The sequence below is a fragment of the Ceratosolen solmsi genome, unplaced genomic scaffold (genome assembly GCF_000503995.2).
Source record: "Ceratosolen solmsi marchali unplaced genomic scaffold, CerSol_1.0 scaffold7, whole genome shotgun sequence".
NCBI classification, from domain to species: Eukaryota; Metazoa; Arthropoda; class Insecta; order Hymenoptera; family Agaonidae; genus Ceratosolen; species Ceratosolen solmsi.
The window spans coordinates 17,146,295-17,164,118 of NW_011948413.1; the positions used below are offsets into that span (position 1 = coordinate 17,146,295).

A 17,824-nucleotide genomic window follows, 5' to 3' on the forward strand; every position below is an offset into this window, starting at 1 on the left:
TTCCCTACATTTAGAATTCGAGGATCACTGAAGGGAGCTAAATTTTGAAGGCCGGAGGACACGGTGGAGCCTCGATCTTGATGTGCTCTCGGGCGTTTTGATTTTCAAAATTTTCGCTTTTGCACTTGTACAACTCCCGCGCACTTGTACCGCATTGCGTCGGGCGACCTGATTTTGCAATAGGGTCCGATAAGTTAACACACCCGCCCAACGTTAAATAATCAATCCTACCATCCAAAGCTCGATCACGCACCACACATACGTACCACACATGCTTATCGCTCGATCCCCCCAACTTAAATGAAATCCCTTCCTTGCCGGAGAACGACAAATTCATCTGCTTTATCGACATTCTCTTCCTGGGCGATAATAATATTATATGCCCAATTTTCATATACTTGCTTCAATCACTCCCCCCTTAATTTGAAATTATGACACGGTAATAGAAAGCAAGTATATAATTATAAATTTATAGTTTTCAAAAGTGATAATCAGTCATTTACATAATTTCATTTATCAAAGATTTGTCCGAAACATTTATTGTACTTGAAATTATAAATAAAGTGCTTAATAATATGTGTGTGTGTGTGTGCGCGCGCGCGCGCGCATGTTTGCTTGTCTGTTTGTTTGCGTCTGTGTATGTATGTATGTATGCCGACAGCTTAATTTGTTTCTAATTAAATGAGTAAAATTTTGAAACTTGTATGTATTTAACTTTGATTAGTATGGCATCTGTAGGTGTTAATAAATATTGTACTTTGAAAGTACACAATCCTTTTAATAAAAATGCTTAATATTGCTTCATATTGATCATCATAAATCATTTCCAAGATCAAAATCATTACTCTCAACAAATGAATAATTTTATTATTTACAGTATAAGTAAATGAAGTTTAAGCGTTAATTATCTAGTGATTTATTTAGAAACTTCAATTTCAATTACTAGTTGGACATAGAGCAATCAATAGAATAATGTAAAATTGTTATAAAATATGTAATTATCGTATTACGATAAGTGCCATTTAATAAGTATACACTTATAGTCTCATTTTTAGACTCAAAATATATTATTTAGTAAAAAAAAATAGTCACAAATCATAATACAAGGCTATTTTAGTACATACAACATCATTAGAGCTGTAATATATAGGAAAAGTAAATTACAAATACTCATTCATCGTGAAAATTATTAATGAAAAGATCGATCTACACTTTGTTGTATACATCTGATTATTTTTTTAAATCGCTGTTTAATATCAGTTCTTTGTATATTTATAAAATTTCGTACTACATATATTATTATATTGCATTATTATAAAACAAAATGTATATATTTATTAATTGACGCGAGCTGAGCTAATGATTAAATTTACTGCACATTTTCATTTTATAAATTACAAACGTTTTTACCTTTTAATTAATGCTTAACTGGCATCTAATTAGAAATAATGATCTAGGCCATAATGTATGAATTATCCTCTGTCTATTATTATTATTATTATTATTATTATTATTAAGGTCAGATCAGTTAATGGTAATTTGAATACTAATAAATAGTGTGGATATACATTGTTAAAACCTTTTTATGCAATTTTGCACATTTGGATTTTATACGAATTTCATTCATTCTTTATTGTTGTAACGATTGAACAGTAATTTTCAAGTCATTTAATGTACAAATGAATTTACATTAGCATCTATTCGATAAATTGTTTACTATAATCCCACGACTTTATAAGTGATACGTTACCATTCGTTTCTATTTCGCTGTATTGCAACCGCTGGTGTACTATCTAAATTTTAATTATAAACAGAATATTTTATGTCGTATTATCTATCTAACAAGTCCAAATATTTTAATATCGACTCAATATTATCTCATTTGTGCCGTTGACATAATATCAAATTTCGATCAATTAAATAAATCTCTATAGTCACGTTAATCTTTTAGAATCTCATAAAAGATTAATAAAAAAAAAATAAATAAAAAAAAAAGAACTAAACCGTCCATCTTTATATGATAATATTAACTGGCGAAATATTTGTTAACACTATAGATGAGCAGAGATAACAGAAGTTTTGATGCACAGATTAGACGATCAAAGTTAAATAGCGCGGTTAATATACGGACGAATGAGCACCGCACCTGGACAAATTTGCATGGTCATTTAGTCATTAGTTCACAATTAAGCAAGTGAATGGGGATGTAAGATAACACGAATTCAATATTTAAATACTTTCTACTCATTGTAGTTTTAATATTGAATTATACTAATAGAATCTAATTTTTCATATTGTTGATTCTCAAATACGATTTATTTAATGTTTTCATTCATCTTTACATTTTTTTTTCTCGTTCGACTATCATGATTTTAGACGTGTTTAATCAACATGAGGTTCAAAAGGTAAATAAACAGCAAAGTCTTATCGACATTTCTAGAAAACAAATAGTAAGTTAAGATACCATTGAACATTATTGAAGATGATAATGAATAATTATTTTTATTATCGTGCAAAACTAATTAGCAAAATTATTTTTACATTGATGTTTAATAGAATTTACTACTTATATCTCATTATAAATTTTAGCCAATTTTTAAACACTATAATTTTCATAATACATACATAATTAAATAAAGCGAGTATTTTTTGTATGCAATACCTGCAAATATAAAGTGGAACTTTCATTGTTTTTATAGCTTATCAAAATTAGGATTCCCACACAAACATTATTGACCTTCACATATTTATAACATTCATACAGCAAAAGTATACGCATTTCTTCACTCCGATCGTACACTTTTTATTGCTAGAAATTAATGTTTAGTAAGAATATTTTTTAATTTCCAAAAATGGCGGTAATGTAGAAAAAAGTCAATGAAATAACAAATATGTTAAAAGATATGAGAATGTAAATTATTGTCAATCTTGTTGATTTAAATTTTATTTGAATTTCTAATTTATTGAATTTTAGATAATTGTTCCTAACTAATTGTTATTAATTTTTATTACTTAAATCAAGTAAGTAAAACATGTTTTATCAAGGACGGTTTGCTTTCAAAACCACTGTACATTAAATATATTGAAAAGTAAATATTCTTGTTTATCATTTCTATAAAATTATATATATTTTCAATAAATTAAATAAAATACATTTATTATATTTTTCGTCTCAAATATGCTCAAGACTTTATAAAAATTCCTATGAGCCAAAAGCTCCATCAGATGCTTTAAAATTTACGGAATCTAAATAATTATGTTAGATCTAGTAACGAAAGGATTTGGATAAAAATATTTTTTTAAAATATAGATCACCATTATCGTTAAAAATAAAATCATCCTGAAATTTAGGTCAAGATTTTAACTTGCAACAAATTTTTTTACATTATCAATTTTATCTATCCAAGCTCTGAAAACTATGACTCATTAATTATTGGTAAACACTATCAGTAATACGTATATGGAGTGAATATTGATCGGCTTGAAATTATAATGTCTTTTCGATCGATGTAATGTACTTTGACGAAACTAAAGTTTTACCAGCGTTAGCTTAGAGCTATAGCATTGCTAGTATTACATACATGAACGTTTTAACACTGTAATATCGATCGACATCAAAACCCTACTTAATTGCAATAAATTCTTATCGAATTTGTAATACTCGCGATACTTGACACTTTTAAACGGATTTTTTTTTTTTTTTTTTTTTTTTTTTTAAATGATAAACTTTTTTTTTATCTTGATGACGATGATGTGATTGTTGAAAAAATTTAATTGTCATATGATTTCAATGACGAGTAATATCGTTATTATCATCAACAAAGATTATCTTAATCGAATTTTTTATCTTGATGACGATGATGTGATTGTTGAAAAAATTTAATTGTCATATGATTTCAATGACGAGTAATATCGTTATTATCATCAACAAAGATTATCTTAATCGAATTTTTAGTAAAACGCTGTTATGTATTTAGTCGAATATCATCAGTTGGCCGACGAAATAACCCGATATAAACCAGTAATATTTTATACGACATTATTTTCACACCTTGCCAAATAATATTAAATCACGGTAATTACGACATTTCATTAAAATACCATTTTCAACTGCACACGGTTAAATAAATTACTCGTCCGAACTAATACATCATTATCTCGAGGCACGCGAGAGTCCAGATATTCTTCACGCTCCAATAGGAGTGAGCATTTATTGATTTCCAAAAGAAAGAAGCCGTGCACGGCAACAATCAGTCGATCGCTAATTAGTTTGACCAATTCATCTTTGTCGAATATACATACACGCACTGAGAGTAATGCGGCAATTTACAAATTCCAATCAAATTTACGCGCCTCGGCTTCTAAGTGCTTAGGTGCCGCCGATCTCAAATAGCGGAACTCCCTAAGAGTGCGCGCGCGCACCTAGAATCGCCCGCAGGTATAACCTCAAACTATCACCATCAGCTGGCGCTCCGCTGTGCTTAGGAAATTGTCCCAGCAATACCCCGTCTTGCACAGTTGCACTTGCAAGGTGCATGCACCACCGTGGCTTAGGCCTACTATCATCCAACGTAGTTGAACGGCGCGCGTCGCACGCACGCGACGTACCATCGAGTGTGCGTGGGACCAAGCTCGCTTGGTCACTCACCTCTCCGTCATTTTCCACGTCCGTCGCCGCCGTGCACTTGCGTTTACCTGCATTGTGCATCGGCCCAATATCGTCATACGGAGGCTCGCGATTCGTGCCTGCGGTACGTAGCTCGCGACACGCGTCAAATATCCGCAAGTCCGCGCGAATGGCATAGCGGCGGCCCTCCGGGAAAATCGCGAACGAGATCCGTAAGTTATCGCCACGCTAGCGTTACGCACTCGCCTCGCTTACTTATGTGCGCGCGTGCATGGACATCGTCGGTGGAAGTGACCGATTCGGTTGGTTGCAGCAGCGCGTCGTCGCCCTGATAATCGCTCGGTCGCCGAGACGATGCGTTCGAAGGTGTAATAAGTTTGTCGAGGCTGCTCAGCCGTGCCTCTATGTATACATGAGCGCGGGAGAGAAAAGTGTGGGAGAGAACCGAGGGCCGAGTGGCGAGGAAAGGAAGGCATTTTGAGGGCGAGGGGGACCAGGGGCTGCCTTCTCCGTGATCTCCCGTGGGTAGGGAGGCATTGGTGAGGAAGGTCGAGACGAAATGAGGCATCGGGAAGCTTTGGGGCAATCGTAGTAAGTCTTGCGAGACGCGGGAGAGAGCGCGTAAATGACAGGCGAGCGTCGTTTGACCCAATTTTAGTGAGCGCGCGGGCGCGCGCGCGCGTGCGACGAGGATGGATTTACAGGCAGCGCCTCCCGGTGAAGTCTCAGCTGCGGAGACCGATGCCCTGGGTGCCAGTCGAACCTACTGTCAACGATAATAAGCACGTGCGCGGTCGGTCGCGTTGTTGAGGGCTTGCTCGCCCATCCCGTTTCATCGCTCCCTCGGAGCAGGGGGGGGGCGCAGTGGGCTGAGAAGTGCCGAGAGTAGGATGGTGATGTCGAGGTCCTGGCGAATTAGATTAAGTTGACTAGAGAAGAGCGAACGCTCGAAGGAAGAAGAAACGGCTAAGGAGGTGTACATCAGCCAAAGGCAAAGGTTTTGTCGACTTCTATATACGAGAACGAGAGAACGTGCGAACGTGCGAACGAGTGAGAGCGTGCGAGCAAGGTGTGTGCGAGCGAGTGCGTGCGCGCGCGCGCGCACGCATGTAAATGAGAGTAAGAGAGCGAGGGGGAAGAAGCGATATATCAAGAGGACGAATATATGCATATTTTATGTGTGAGTGTGTACTTATGCTGTTAAATAAAATTATTGACACTCTATGTTTTATGAAAGATTTCTTTGCCATTTTTCACGACATGTTTTGATGCATTGTTGATGTATCTGAAAAGCGCTTCCCGAGCGCAATCTTTGAAGTTTATATTTACAGTTACGTGATTAAAAATGGTAATTGACAGGTTTAAATTCTATTAATAATCATTTATAATCGAATCGTTTACTTTTACTTATTGAAATCTTATGAATTTTAAAGAATTATTAAATTATGTATTTTAAATATCGATTACTGTAAATTAGAAAATCAACGGCCGAAAGAATGGATGAGATGATTGGTCATGAATTTCAATGAATATCGAATTTTTCCTGTCGTCAAACGAAAATTGTTCATCCGATGTTGCTATTGCTGTAATGAGCTTTGTACAGTAATTTATATTTAATAATACGTGGCAATATATGATGCTTCATTTCTTTATTTTTTTCTATTTTTTTCTTTTTCGTTTACTTCAATTCTCTCTTAAATTCTCGAGACAAGAAAGTTACTGGTTCACACTTGTTGATTGTACGTTGCTCCAACGCTTGCACATGAACCCCACCTCTCATGTATTTTTATAGGGAAATTATATTTTTATAGGGATGTGATACGTTTTGTGTTTGTTGGGTGTGCGCGCGTGCGCCCACATTGTGACACAATATAAAAGTTACATCCGAAATATTTCGAAATTGTTCAAATGTTTGTTCAACTATTGATTTTTAATTGGAACTTATCAAGATGTCGCTAATTTGATTTTATTGACAAACGATATTGTACAATGTTAATTCTCCTCAATATACTTAAATATAATTTTATCTAACATATTAATGAATGTATAATTGAACTAAGAGAATTTCAATGTTACAATAGAGCATCCAACTATTTTTCTTCCAACGTTGTTTTTTTTAATATTTATCGTAAAAATCAATTAAACTTTATATTACTATATGCTAAACTGTAGGAAAAATGAGCAAAGAAATGAACGAATAATACTCGAAAAATGATTTTTTTTTTTTTTTTTTTTTTAATAATGAAATTTTGTTCTTAAACACTTTGTAAATAAAAGTTGATTATTGAATTATTTTATTATTTTAATGGCCAAAATTGCAAAATCAAATTATATTATATAAAATTTGTTGTTCCTAATTTGATGTAAATAATTTTATTGGACTATGATATTTACATTCATTAAAGATAAAATAGTACAGTCTATACTATTCTTAATTATATAAAAGTACGATTGTATATTGGGAGCAATTAACAAATAAGCATTAATTTAATTAAATTATTATATATTGTTTTTCAGATGTTGTATCATAAACAATAGCAAATTTAAAATGCCTCGAATCACTAGAAAGTGGGAGCTATTTCCAGGCAGAAATCGTTTCTGCTGCGATGGACGTGTGATGATGGCACCAGAAACAGGTGTCTTTTACGTTACAGTATGTTTGATTGCTGGGACAAGTGGATTATTTTTTGCCTTTGAGTAAATATATTTTAGATAATATTTGTATCTGAGTTGTTTAACATTATGTTTGATATAATCCAATGTGTATATGGCAAAAATATATTTATAGATAAATAAGATTAAATCTGTGAGCATTATTAAGCATTTTGATGATTTAATTTTATAGTAAATTTTATAGTTTTTTGTTTAAATTTGTAATATACTTGAAAATCTAGATGTTTTTGAAGATTTTATGTATTAAAAATTATTTTTAATTTAGTTGTACAATATAAAATTTTTTATGTAATATTTTATATTGATTTATATAGAAAAATGGATATTTAAAATTGCTTGTTACAACTTATATTAATTTCGATTTTTAATAAGAGTAAAATCTTTTAATTTATAAATTGTTAAATTATTATTGTTAATTGTTTTAAATATCAAACAATGTTTATTTTATGTATATCTAAATTTCAGACTTGATTTAATATTTTTGCGTGATATGTTTTAGCTGCCCATTCTTAGCAGAGAATATAACGCCTGCAATACCAGTCATAGGTGGTTTGTTGTTTATTTTTGTAATGTCCGCCCTTTTTCGGACTAGTTTTAGTGATCCTGGTGTGATACCCCGTGCGACTCCCGAAGAAGCAGCATACATCGAAAAACAAATAGGTATAATTTATTTATAACGAAAAATTATCTACGTTGAGTATTTAATTTTTGAAATGTTATTGTAGAAGTGCCAAATAATGGTAATTCACCGACGTACAGGCCACCTCCAAGGACAAAAGAGGTATTAGTCAGGGGACAACCTGTAAAATTAAAGTACTGTTTCACATGTAAAATATTTAGACCACCACGAGCGTCACATTGTAGTTTGTGTGATAATTGTGTTGGTAAGTAAAGAATTTCTTACATGTAATGTATAACCAATAATGTAGCTCCTTATTATGACACAAAACATTGTCAAATTCGGAAATTATTAATATCAATATGTGTTAAAGATTTTTAAGTGCAAAAACTTTTTAGAAGTATATTATACTTGCAATTATGTTTTTATTTCAAATTAACATCAATAAATTTTTACTTTTTCAATTCAGACTGACAAATATTATTTCATTTATTAAAAGACATGTACATATAATAGTGATATTTATCATAAGGCTTAACTTTACATCTGTGTAATAAATGTTTAAAAAATACCGTCAACAATTATCAAATTCTGTGTACATAGTCATAAGTATATAAAATAAGAATTTACAATTATTTAATAACGTTTTTATTCAATTCGAGTTACAATGTTATTACTAAAATATTTTATTTATCATTGCTTTACGTATTTTGGAAGAAAATAAAAAATTTTAATAAAATTTCCACAGTTTCGTGACTTTATTTTTAAATAATAAGTAATGAAAAGTATTATAGTCTTACTTGATATGTAATAAAATTTTTAATACTTTTTTAAAATTTCCAGAAAGATTTGATCATCATTGTCCATGGGTGGGAAATTGTGTAGGTCGCAGAAATTATCGCTACTTCTATGCATTTATAGTATCATTAGCATTTTTATGCGTTTTTATATTTGCGTGTGCAGTCACACATCTTATAATGTGTAAGTACATTTTTCAAATTATTAGAACAATATAATTCGGTAATTTTATTTTTTACGGCAAACTAAACGGAGAAGTGTATAGGATGCATTTAAAGTTATAAAATAATGATAATATTTAAAGAACGAATATTTTTATGATTTTCGAAAATCAACTAATTCAAATAAGCCTATAAATTTTATATTTGGACAATACTTTTTTAAATGTATAGAAATTTTGTTTTGCAATAACAGCTAGCACTAGTCTTTCTTCGAATTGGAAATTAAATCTTCTTCTTTTATTTTAATTATATGTCCGTTTTATTATTGTTTCAATGCACATTACTAATTGATATATATATATATATATATATATATATATGTATATTATTAAATAAATTATTTTTTTATTATTACAGTAACAAGAGACAACAAGCCTTTTCTAGAAGCTGTAAGATTATCTCCAGGTAGCGTAGTTGTGGGTGTTGTATGTTTCTTTTCTGTATGGAGTATTTTAGGATTGGCTGGTTTTCATACATACCTCGCAACAAGTAATCAAACTACTAATGAAGATGTACGTTTCTTCTTATTACACAATTTTATGTTAAAGATATGAAATGCATTAATTAATATGAAATAGATAAAGCAATAAGTTATTATTTATATTTATTTTTAGTTTTTAAATAAATAGATAAGGAACGTGTTTATAGAAATTTTATTTGATCGCTGTTATATCCTTTATTACATAAATTTTGAAGTATTCGATAATGTATTTGTGTTAAAGAGAGTTATGTTAAATTGTATCAAAGACATGTATTAAAATGTCAATGACCTAAGATGATAACAACTTATTTGTATACGTTTAAGTTACATTAATTTTTTCAGTTTTAGTATATTGATAAATACTTTTTTTTTTTTTTTTTGATGTCATCATTAAAACTGAAAATTGTTAATTATTAAAAATGACATGTTTCTATTTCTCTTGAAATATACCAATAATGTTGCTAATATTATCAAAATTGAGAACTTTTATAATAAATCATGATTTATAAAATTGAATAATCTAAGATTTGAAAGTATTATTTATTATAAACATAAATTACATTTTTTATTTATTTATCTACAGATTAAAGGTTCCTTTACGAGTAAGAGAGGACAAGAAAGCTTTAACCCATATAGTCAAAGAAACATTTGCGGAAATTGTTTCTATGTACTTTGTGGTCCAGCACCTCCTAGCCTTATTGGTAATAATCTGATTTTAGAAACGAATATATCGATTATTCTTATTATTCATTTTATACAACTGTATTTTATTTTTAGACCGAAGAGGCGTCGTCACGCCAGAGTATCGAGCTGAACAAGAGAGAGTCAGTGAAGATTGTATAGTAACTGATAAGACTTATGGTACTGTGAAAATTGTACAGCCGCAGGTAAGCTAATTCCTAGAATTGACAAAATTACATTTGTCAAACGTAACATTTCTTTTTATAAAATGAAGCGCATACATTAAACTACTCGATTTGTCGATCTTCTGACAAGGACTTTAAATTGAATTTATAATTATTCTTTTTTACTTCTAATTTTATTATAAAAAGTTTGTAAAATTTTATTATACATACAGATTTTACTCAACGAGAAAAATTACTTTTCTTTTAATCTATTGAAAGAACTGAGTTTAAATAAATTTTATAATATCATTTGTAAAAATTCTGACTAGCTTATCGTTTTGCTTCTTATAGATACATAAAAAAACAAAATTAATAACTCTAAATGGATAACAATTTATGAAGTTAATCAAAATAATTATTTTAATTATAAATTCACGAAGTACTAAATAAATAAATTTTTTCCAGTCAAATGGAGTAGCAGTACCGATTAGTGGCAGTGATGATACGGGGTCCACGAACAACCTCGTCTCGAATCATCAACGGCAACAACAGCAGCCCCACTCATCGCCACATGTCGAGCCGATGAACGGTGAGTCCCTCGTGTCCGCTTTGAGCGCCGGCGCTCACCAACTGTCCCGATACCCCAATGACCTGCCCGCGTATTCGAGTCAGTACTCGCCCGATACGTACTCATCTGCCGTTAAATATAATGGTAGCCCTCGACCTTGTATCGATACCCCCTGGGACCAACAGGAGAGATCCCCTCGTGCCCCAGACTGCCAAAAGCACGCGTACCGCTGCGAAGAGAATCTACAAAGATACCCTCAGCGTTGCAGAGACGAGTATTATCACCGTTGCTCGGAAAGCAATATAATAGCCGAGAAATACGCGGATAACCAGCAGACTTACTGGTCCGATATGCATAAGTACCTGCAGCGTTACGACGAGGAATCAATTATTAAGACGGAGCACGAGTCCGAGCAATGTCAATTGAACAATTATGTGGCATGTACGACGACGATGACGACGATGACGACGATGACACCGACAATGACACGGGTCGCGACTACAGACTTGAAAAAATTTCCGCAGTGCTACTCGGAGGATCCGCTGCGAGTAAGCGTGAGAAGTTGTAGCTCGCAACAGAGCCTTAAGTACGCGACTCCTTTGCGGTGTTCCGAGGCACGTAGCAGCATTGGCTCTGGCAGTTTTAAGTACCTCGCTGCAAAAACTAGTGGCAATGCTGGCTTTTTGACAAACCGAATGATCAGCCCTGGCGGATTACCGATATTAGGACACAATGCGATCGGTCTCGTGATTAATAAGTTCGGCTCGGCTACATTTGATCAACACCATCTACATCATTACGCGTACCACCCGTACGCTGAGCATAGTGCGTTCTGTCCATACGAAGCTGGACCGAACGACAGTGTTAGAAGAGTTGAAAAAGACTACGTCGACGGACGTTACACGATGAACGTTTCGATGAGCGATAGCGATGAACTTTAAAAAGTTGAAAATCCCAATCGACATCGTGCGTTTCGACTCATGTTCTTGCGTGATATCATTTAAAGAATAATGATGACTGTTTTGTTTAGTATAATCACAGTAATTTTGTTGAAACATCAGTTTTAACAACTTTATTTTACACACATGTTGTGTGCAACTTCGATGCGTTCTTGCATGTATCATTGAGATTTTAACTCCAAAGATTTCATATTTTATATTGAACATTAATCGATATCAAAAAATTATTTATTCATATAATTATTCGTTTTAAATCTTAAATATAAGGCTTTAGTACTATTAACAACTGGAAATCCTTTTTAAAATTGTAAATACAAAATATTAAGTAAAATGTGATAATTAAATTTAAGGGATATATCTTTGGTTTGGCAGTTCTGAAAATGGTGATAATTAATGATTTTATGTAATTTATTTTAAAAGAAAGATAAAATTATATATAATTATAGATAGTACTTAAATATTTGTTAAAATTTTTTATATTTAAATAAAAATGAAACTAAAGGTAATAATTGTAAAATAAAATGAATATCAAAGTTAATTATCTAGTAGACATTCTTGATATTGTTGAACAATTTTATTATTAAAATTTAATCTTGTTGAATAATTTTGAAATTACAAACTGATTTAGATACGTATTTCTTGTAAATATTTTTAACCATAATATTTAAAACAAATAGTATTTAATTTTATTATGTTTAGCATTTACCTACGTGCATGTAATATTAAATATTAAATAGTTTCCTTAATACCCGTTTGCATTACAATGTCATTACATATGGTTGAATCATTGAATTTTCAATTCATGTGTGCTAAGAATATTTAATTATTTTGCAATAATTCATAGTTATATTCTCCAAATACGATTATGTGCCTTTATCAAATTCTCTTTGTTTCATCTATACCGAAAGATAGCGAAAGCATAAAAGCAAACATATTTTAATATTTTTTCTGCAATAAATCTATCATAAAATATGAAAATGGGAAAATTTTATACGAATTTTTAAAGAAATTATAATAGTCGTTCCAATGCAATATTACCTAATTTTTCAAGCCAAATCGTAGTTTATGTGCTATCTTGTTATTATTATATTTTTCTCAAAACGTTTACAATGAAAATTCGTTCATTATCGTAAGAAAAAGGAAATAATCCTGCTTATATAGTCTGTTGCACAATTAATTTAATTAAAATAATATATATATATATATATATATATATATATTTATTAGATTTAATACGACATTTTTTTCAAACTGTAGTATATATAATCTTTATATTTCTTTATAACTACTTTGTAAAATTTATTCAAATTAATTTCGATTAATTCAGTCACGTATGCAAATGTTAATTATTAATTCAAAATTGTTGTTATCGTATTAATAGTTATAGTTTATTTTTTAATAATTTTTTTTTTAATTATATTTAATTTTAATAATTGCTAGACTTTTATTTTTTATTGCAAGATGTATTATTTGATATACATTTGATATTAAATTATCTGACGAAAAAATATGATATTATCCTGTATAAATATTCGACATTTTTAGTAATAAATATGCTATTCTTCTAGAAGTATTTACGCGAACAAATATATATTGCACATCTAAGGATTTATAATTATATATAATTTTATTTCCGAATATAAGTAATTAATTTTAATAATTGGTTATTTGATAATTATAAAACAAACATTTTACCATTGTAAATAAACTATAATTAGCCAAGATATATTCGTCAAATGTGAAAATTTATTATGTTATACATCATGTTAACAGTTGTAGGATATTTTTGTTTCATCAATTTATTTTATAGAATATAAAATGTAGTACTACAATTATAAAGGCTCATTTTTTCATAAAATATTGCATAATATAGAAGTAGCTTCATTGTTGATATCAATTTTCGTTGAAAAGTAATTGTTAGTGAGTAGGTTTACATTATGCCCAGGATTTTATTTTATTTGTTAAAGATAACAGGCAACATTAATATAAATGTTTGCAAAATATGAAACACAAATTTTTTTAAATAATTTTAATTAGAAAAAACTTTTTCCAACATATGATGTTGATTAATTGAGTTGGCTTATTATTCATAAATTTTACGATACTAATTTTATAGTCGTATATATACTTCCGGAATCTCAAAAACTAAATGTAAATTTAATCTGTTTTATAGTCCCGAATGATTAATTCAGTTAATTTGAATTTTTCTTACAATTTTCCTTTACACGTTTAATTTAGTCTTTATAAATAATAATATAAATATCAAGTATAAGTTAAATTTGATACAATGACATAATTAAATTACAGTAAAATTTATAGATACAATTTTTTTACTGTTTTTATGACTCTATAAATCTTATTTCTCTGTTGCTTGTAATTTCATCCGATAAACGAGGTCTCGGTGCATACAGCCTGGTAAGTTTATTTTTCACATATGAAAGCATCCCCATACATTGATTGTTTTATTTTTTTTTTTAATACATATAGGTGAATTGGCCAATTAACATAATATAAAATTAGATTTTTAATGTAGTTTATTTTGTTTATTGGTTATTAGCAAATTGTTAAGTTTTTTGTGTTTTTTTATTTAAGTTTTTTTAGAGAAAAAAAAAATAGCTTATAATGAGTAGTTTATAAATATTCAAACCATTTGACGATGGTTGAAAGTTTGTAAATTTTTGCAATTCAATTATATAAATAACTTTATCATTTTTGTATTTTTGGACTGATTTTTCGTAAAAATTCCAATTCGTATCAAGTTTTTGAACGTAATTAAAATGTTTTTATTAAAAAGTAAATATATTATTCTTCGGTTTTATATGAAATATTATTAATATTAATACGATATTTAAATATTACTATTCTAAAATTTGCAAAATACTGAAGCTATATTTGTATTTCAAAGGCTTTTGAAAATTAAAGAAAAATTTACTCTATCATCACGCGAATTGTAAATTATACGTACAGAAGTATATGTATATAAAATCTTTTAATTGAAAAAAAAAATTCTTGTGTAATTTAATCGATGTATGCAATTAAAATAATCGATATTTAATCGGACCCTAACCATAATACTATAAAAGCCCTATGAACTATTTTTAATAGGCTATCCGTTGATAAAATATACTTATATATGTGTCACTAAATTTTAAAAGTAGAAATTGATAATCTATTTGTTAGATCTACAATATTTTTATGATTCAGGTTATTACATGTATATTAATGCACTTATTTGTGAACACAGAAACGCAATATTTTATGTTTTCTATTTTGTACTTAAGCCTTATTTATTTAATAATCATGCAATTTCAAATAATGCACTCATCAAGTAGATAATTTTCACTCATTTTGTGTACAATTTTTACATAAAATCATCTTTAATCAAAAGAAGAAAACAAATATATATATATATATATATATATATATATATAAATTTCAAGATTTCTTGCAGTTTAATTAGTATCAATTTTTACAGATAATGTATTAATCTAATTGTATCATAAAAATTGTACACAAATACAAATTGTTACATTTTCGTTTGCAGTTGAAAATGAACGATTGCAATTGATTTATTTTATTTGCAATACATTTCCCATAAAATATTTTATTACTAGAAAATATATAATTTTCAACGATCTATATTCTCTATTAAAAAATATAAATGTAACGATTTTAACTGAATATCATATCTATGAAAATAGTAAAAATAAAATGTTTCAACTGTACATTGAATATGTAAGAACAATAAATGGCTATCCAATTATTTACTATATACTACTAAAATTATAATAAATAGAATAGTTTCGGATTTCAACATATAGTTTTAATTTAATTAATCAAAATATATGCAAAAGTATCGAAGTAATAAATTCCATACTTTTTTCTACATGTATGTGCATTAATTATTATTATAATTTAAATTAAAGGGCATAAATGACAAATAGAATTAAATTCATACCATTTACTGAACAAGCATTGGAAATTTTTATATTAATATAAAAAAAAAAAAAACTGAAAGTATCGAATTATATGTAAATATTCATTACCGAATCAATGATAAAATATAAATTAAGGCATTGAACTTTATTAGATATTGTATTTATAACTTTAACTTCTATATCTTATTCATTTTTTTAAAATATTTTTTGGGAATATGAAAAAGCATTTTGAAATAATAGTAATTTTTTTTCAACTTATATGTGCCCTAATTCTGATAATCAATACAGTATTACAAGAATATGTATCTAATGGTTTATCGATTACCCAGAAAATTGTATGGAACATTGAAAATCAAAATAAAAACTTGTAAAATTGGCCGTCAAATTAAAATATTGTAATATTTAAGTTCTGACTTATATCTATTAGGTATAAATTAAAAATGGCATTCCTATTTTGACAAATATTATATAATTTAAATAGATTTGAAAGTAAAAGAAAGGTTAAAGTAAGCCATTTTTTGTTCTTTAAAACCCAGAAAAATACAAATACATAACTTATCGATAATTTTCTTGTCTTCTTAATTTCGCTTACCTCTCAAAATTTTATCGAATTCACATTAAAGAATATTATCGAATATTTTTCTGGATTAAGTTAGCAATGATAGACTCAATTTAGCAACTGTTAATTAGCTAATATTCGCTTTGAATTATTTACAGGTAATGTGGTGAATAACTCGAGTCAAATAGTATCGAACGAGGTACCGCTAGCCTCATTGAACCTCGCACCCATCGATATCGACGAAATAGAGCCATTACCAGCACCGGGGATACGTCAGACCGGCTGCACCGTCCTCTCGACGGCTGGTCTCGAATCGCCAGGACTGCCACCCGTGGCAACTGTCATGACGCCGCTCTCGGCATCACGGCTGAGGCTTCTTCAAGATACGACAATGATTGAATCGGCCCTCGATCTTGATTCCCTCGAAGAAGCTAGTATTGGTCGAGGTAGCCAAGCTGGATTAATAAAATTAGGCGCCATTTGAGAAGACTGTGATGGAAAATTGAGAAATAACTTAGGATCATTTTTATTATCTGTTTTTTTTTTTTTTTTTTTTTTTTACAATACCGCAAAATGTTTGTATCACGTGTATCTTGATTAGAAAATTTTCGTGAACACGAGGGATGAATGCCTTAACGAAGCTTTGGCCAGGAAAATTGGTTCGATCTGGTTTTTACTGATTCTCCGCTTCAATTTCTCTTTCAATTACAACGATTATGTCATAGAATGTACTTGCTATTCATTTCGTCACACCTATTATTATTCAGAGCAAAAATTTCATGAACTAGTTTTACTATACACCAAGTAGCTATCATTTCAGTTATCGTTACATTGTATAATCAACATTATTTAACAGTATATTTATTGATAGACACAAATTATTAACAAATATTTAATTTACTAAATATTTGTGTAAAAGAAGAAAATTTCCAAATGAGAATGGAATATTGCATATGTGAAATATAGTTTTTAAGTTGATTAGTTTATTTTGACTGGCATACAATAGATAGATATGAATTTTTTCGTTAGTAATATTAGATATTAAATAAAAAACGCACAGTTTATTATTTAATCGCTTTTAGTTTAGTTTCAGATTTTTTCTGAATATAGTAAACAATGTATAAAATCTTTTTAATTACTGCAAAAAGATAACTCTGTTTTAAACATAACTCTCTTTTAAATAAAAAATCTTATTATTAAAACTTTATTATTATGTTGATTAAATTATTTTATTTTGGCAATACAAATTATATTTCAATTATCAACAAACTAAAAGCACTATTAATTGACGTTGATAAATATTTTAATGTATTTTTCATTAAAACGCATATTTTTTTCGTTGTCAAGTATCGCCAAGAGTATTATCTACTTAATTTGAAATTCCTTGGAACTCTAGATGGCATTGGAAACACGTACATTCTACATTAGTCCTAGTCGTTTGAACATTATAATTTTTTTATATTTTTTACAATATATTTTATACATTAGTTATATGGCAAATGTTTAAAAGCAACATTTTTTTATTAAAGAGAATTG

The 17,824-nt window shown here is 29.4% G+C and overlaps 1 protein-coding gene across 1 annotated transcript; it reads left to right on the forward strand.

The window, feature by feature from the left end:
* Nucleotides 1-5,557: 5,557 nt before the first annotated feature.
* Nucleotides 5,558-16,827, forward strand: app (Palmitoyltransferase app). The gene is made up of 10 exons (XM_011506335.1): nt 5,558-5,807; nt 7,145-7,324; nt 7,800-7,960; nt 8,026-8,184; nt 8,763-8,900; nt 9,296-9,450; nt 10,003-10,120; nt 10,197-10,306; nt 10,730-10,853; nt 16,447-16,827. The coding sequence occupies exons 2-10, from the start codon at nt 7,176-7,178 to the stop codon at nt 16,770-16,772; spliced, it is 1,440 nt and encodes a 479-aa protein (XP_011504637.1). The 5' UTR covers nt 5,558-5,807; nt 7,145-7,175; the 3' UTR covers nt 16,773-16,827.
* The last annotated feature ends 997 nt before the right edge of the window (nt 16,828-17,824 follow it).

What these genes read in the sequence shown, in the direction of transcription:
- app (XM_011506335.1), top strand. Translation starts at nt 7,176, where the DNA reads ATGCCTCGAATCACTAGAAAGTGGGAGCTATTTCCAGGCAGAAATCGT. An exon ending in TTTGTGTGATAATTGTGTTG is followed by an intron (nt 8,185 to 8,762) that starts GTAAGTAAAGAA and finishes TAAAATTTCCAG; the next exon opens with AAAGATTTGATCATCATTGT. An exon ending in ATCAAACTACTAATGAAGAT is followed by an intron (nt 9,451 to 10,002) that starts GTACGTTTCTTC and finishes ATTTATCTACAG; the next exon opens with ATTAAAGGTTCCTTTACGAG.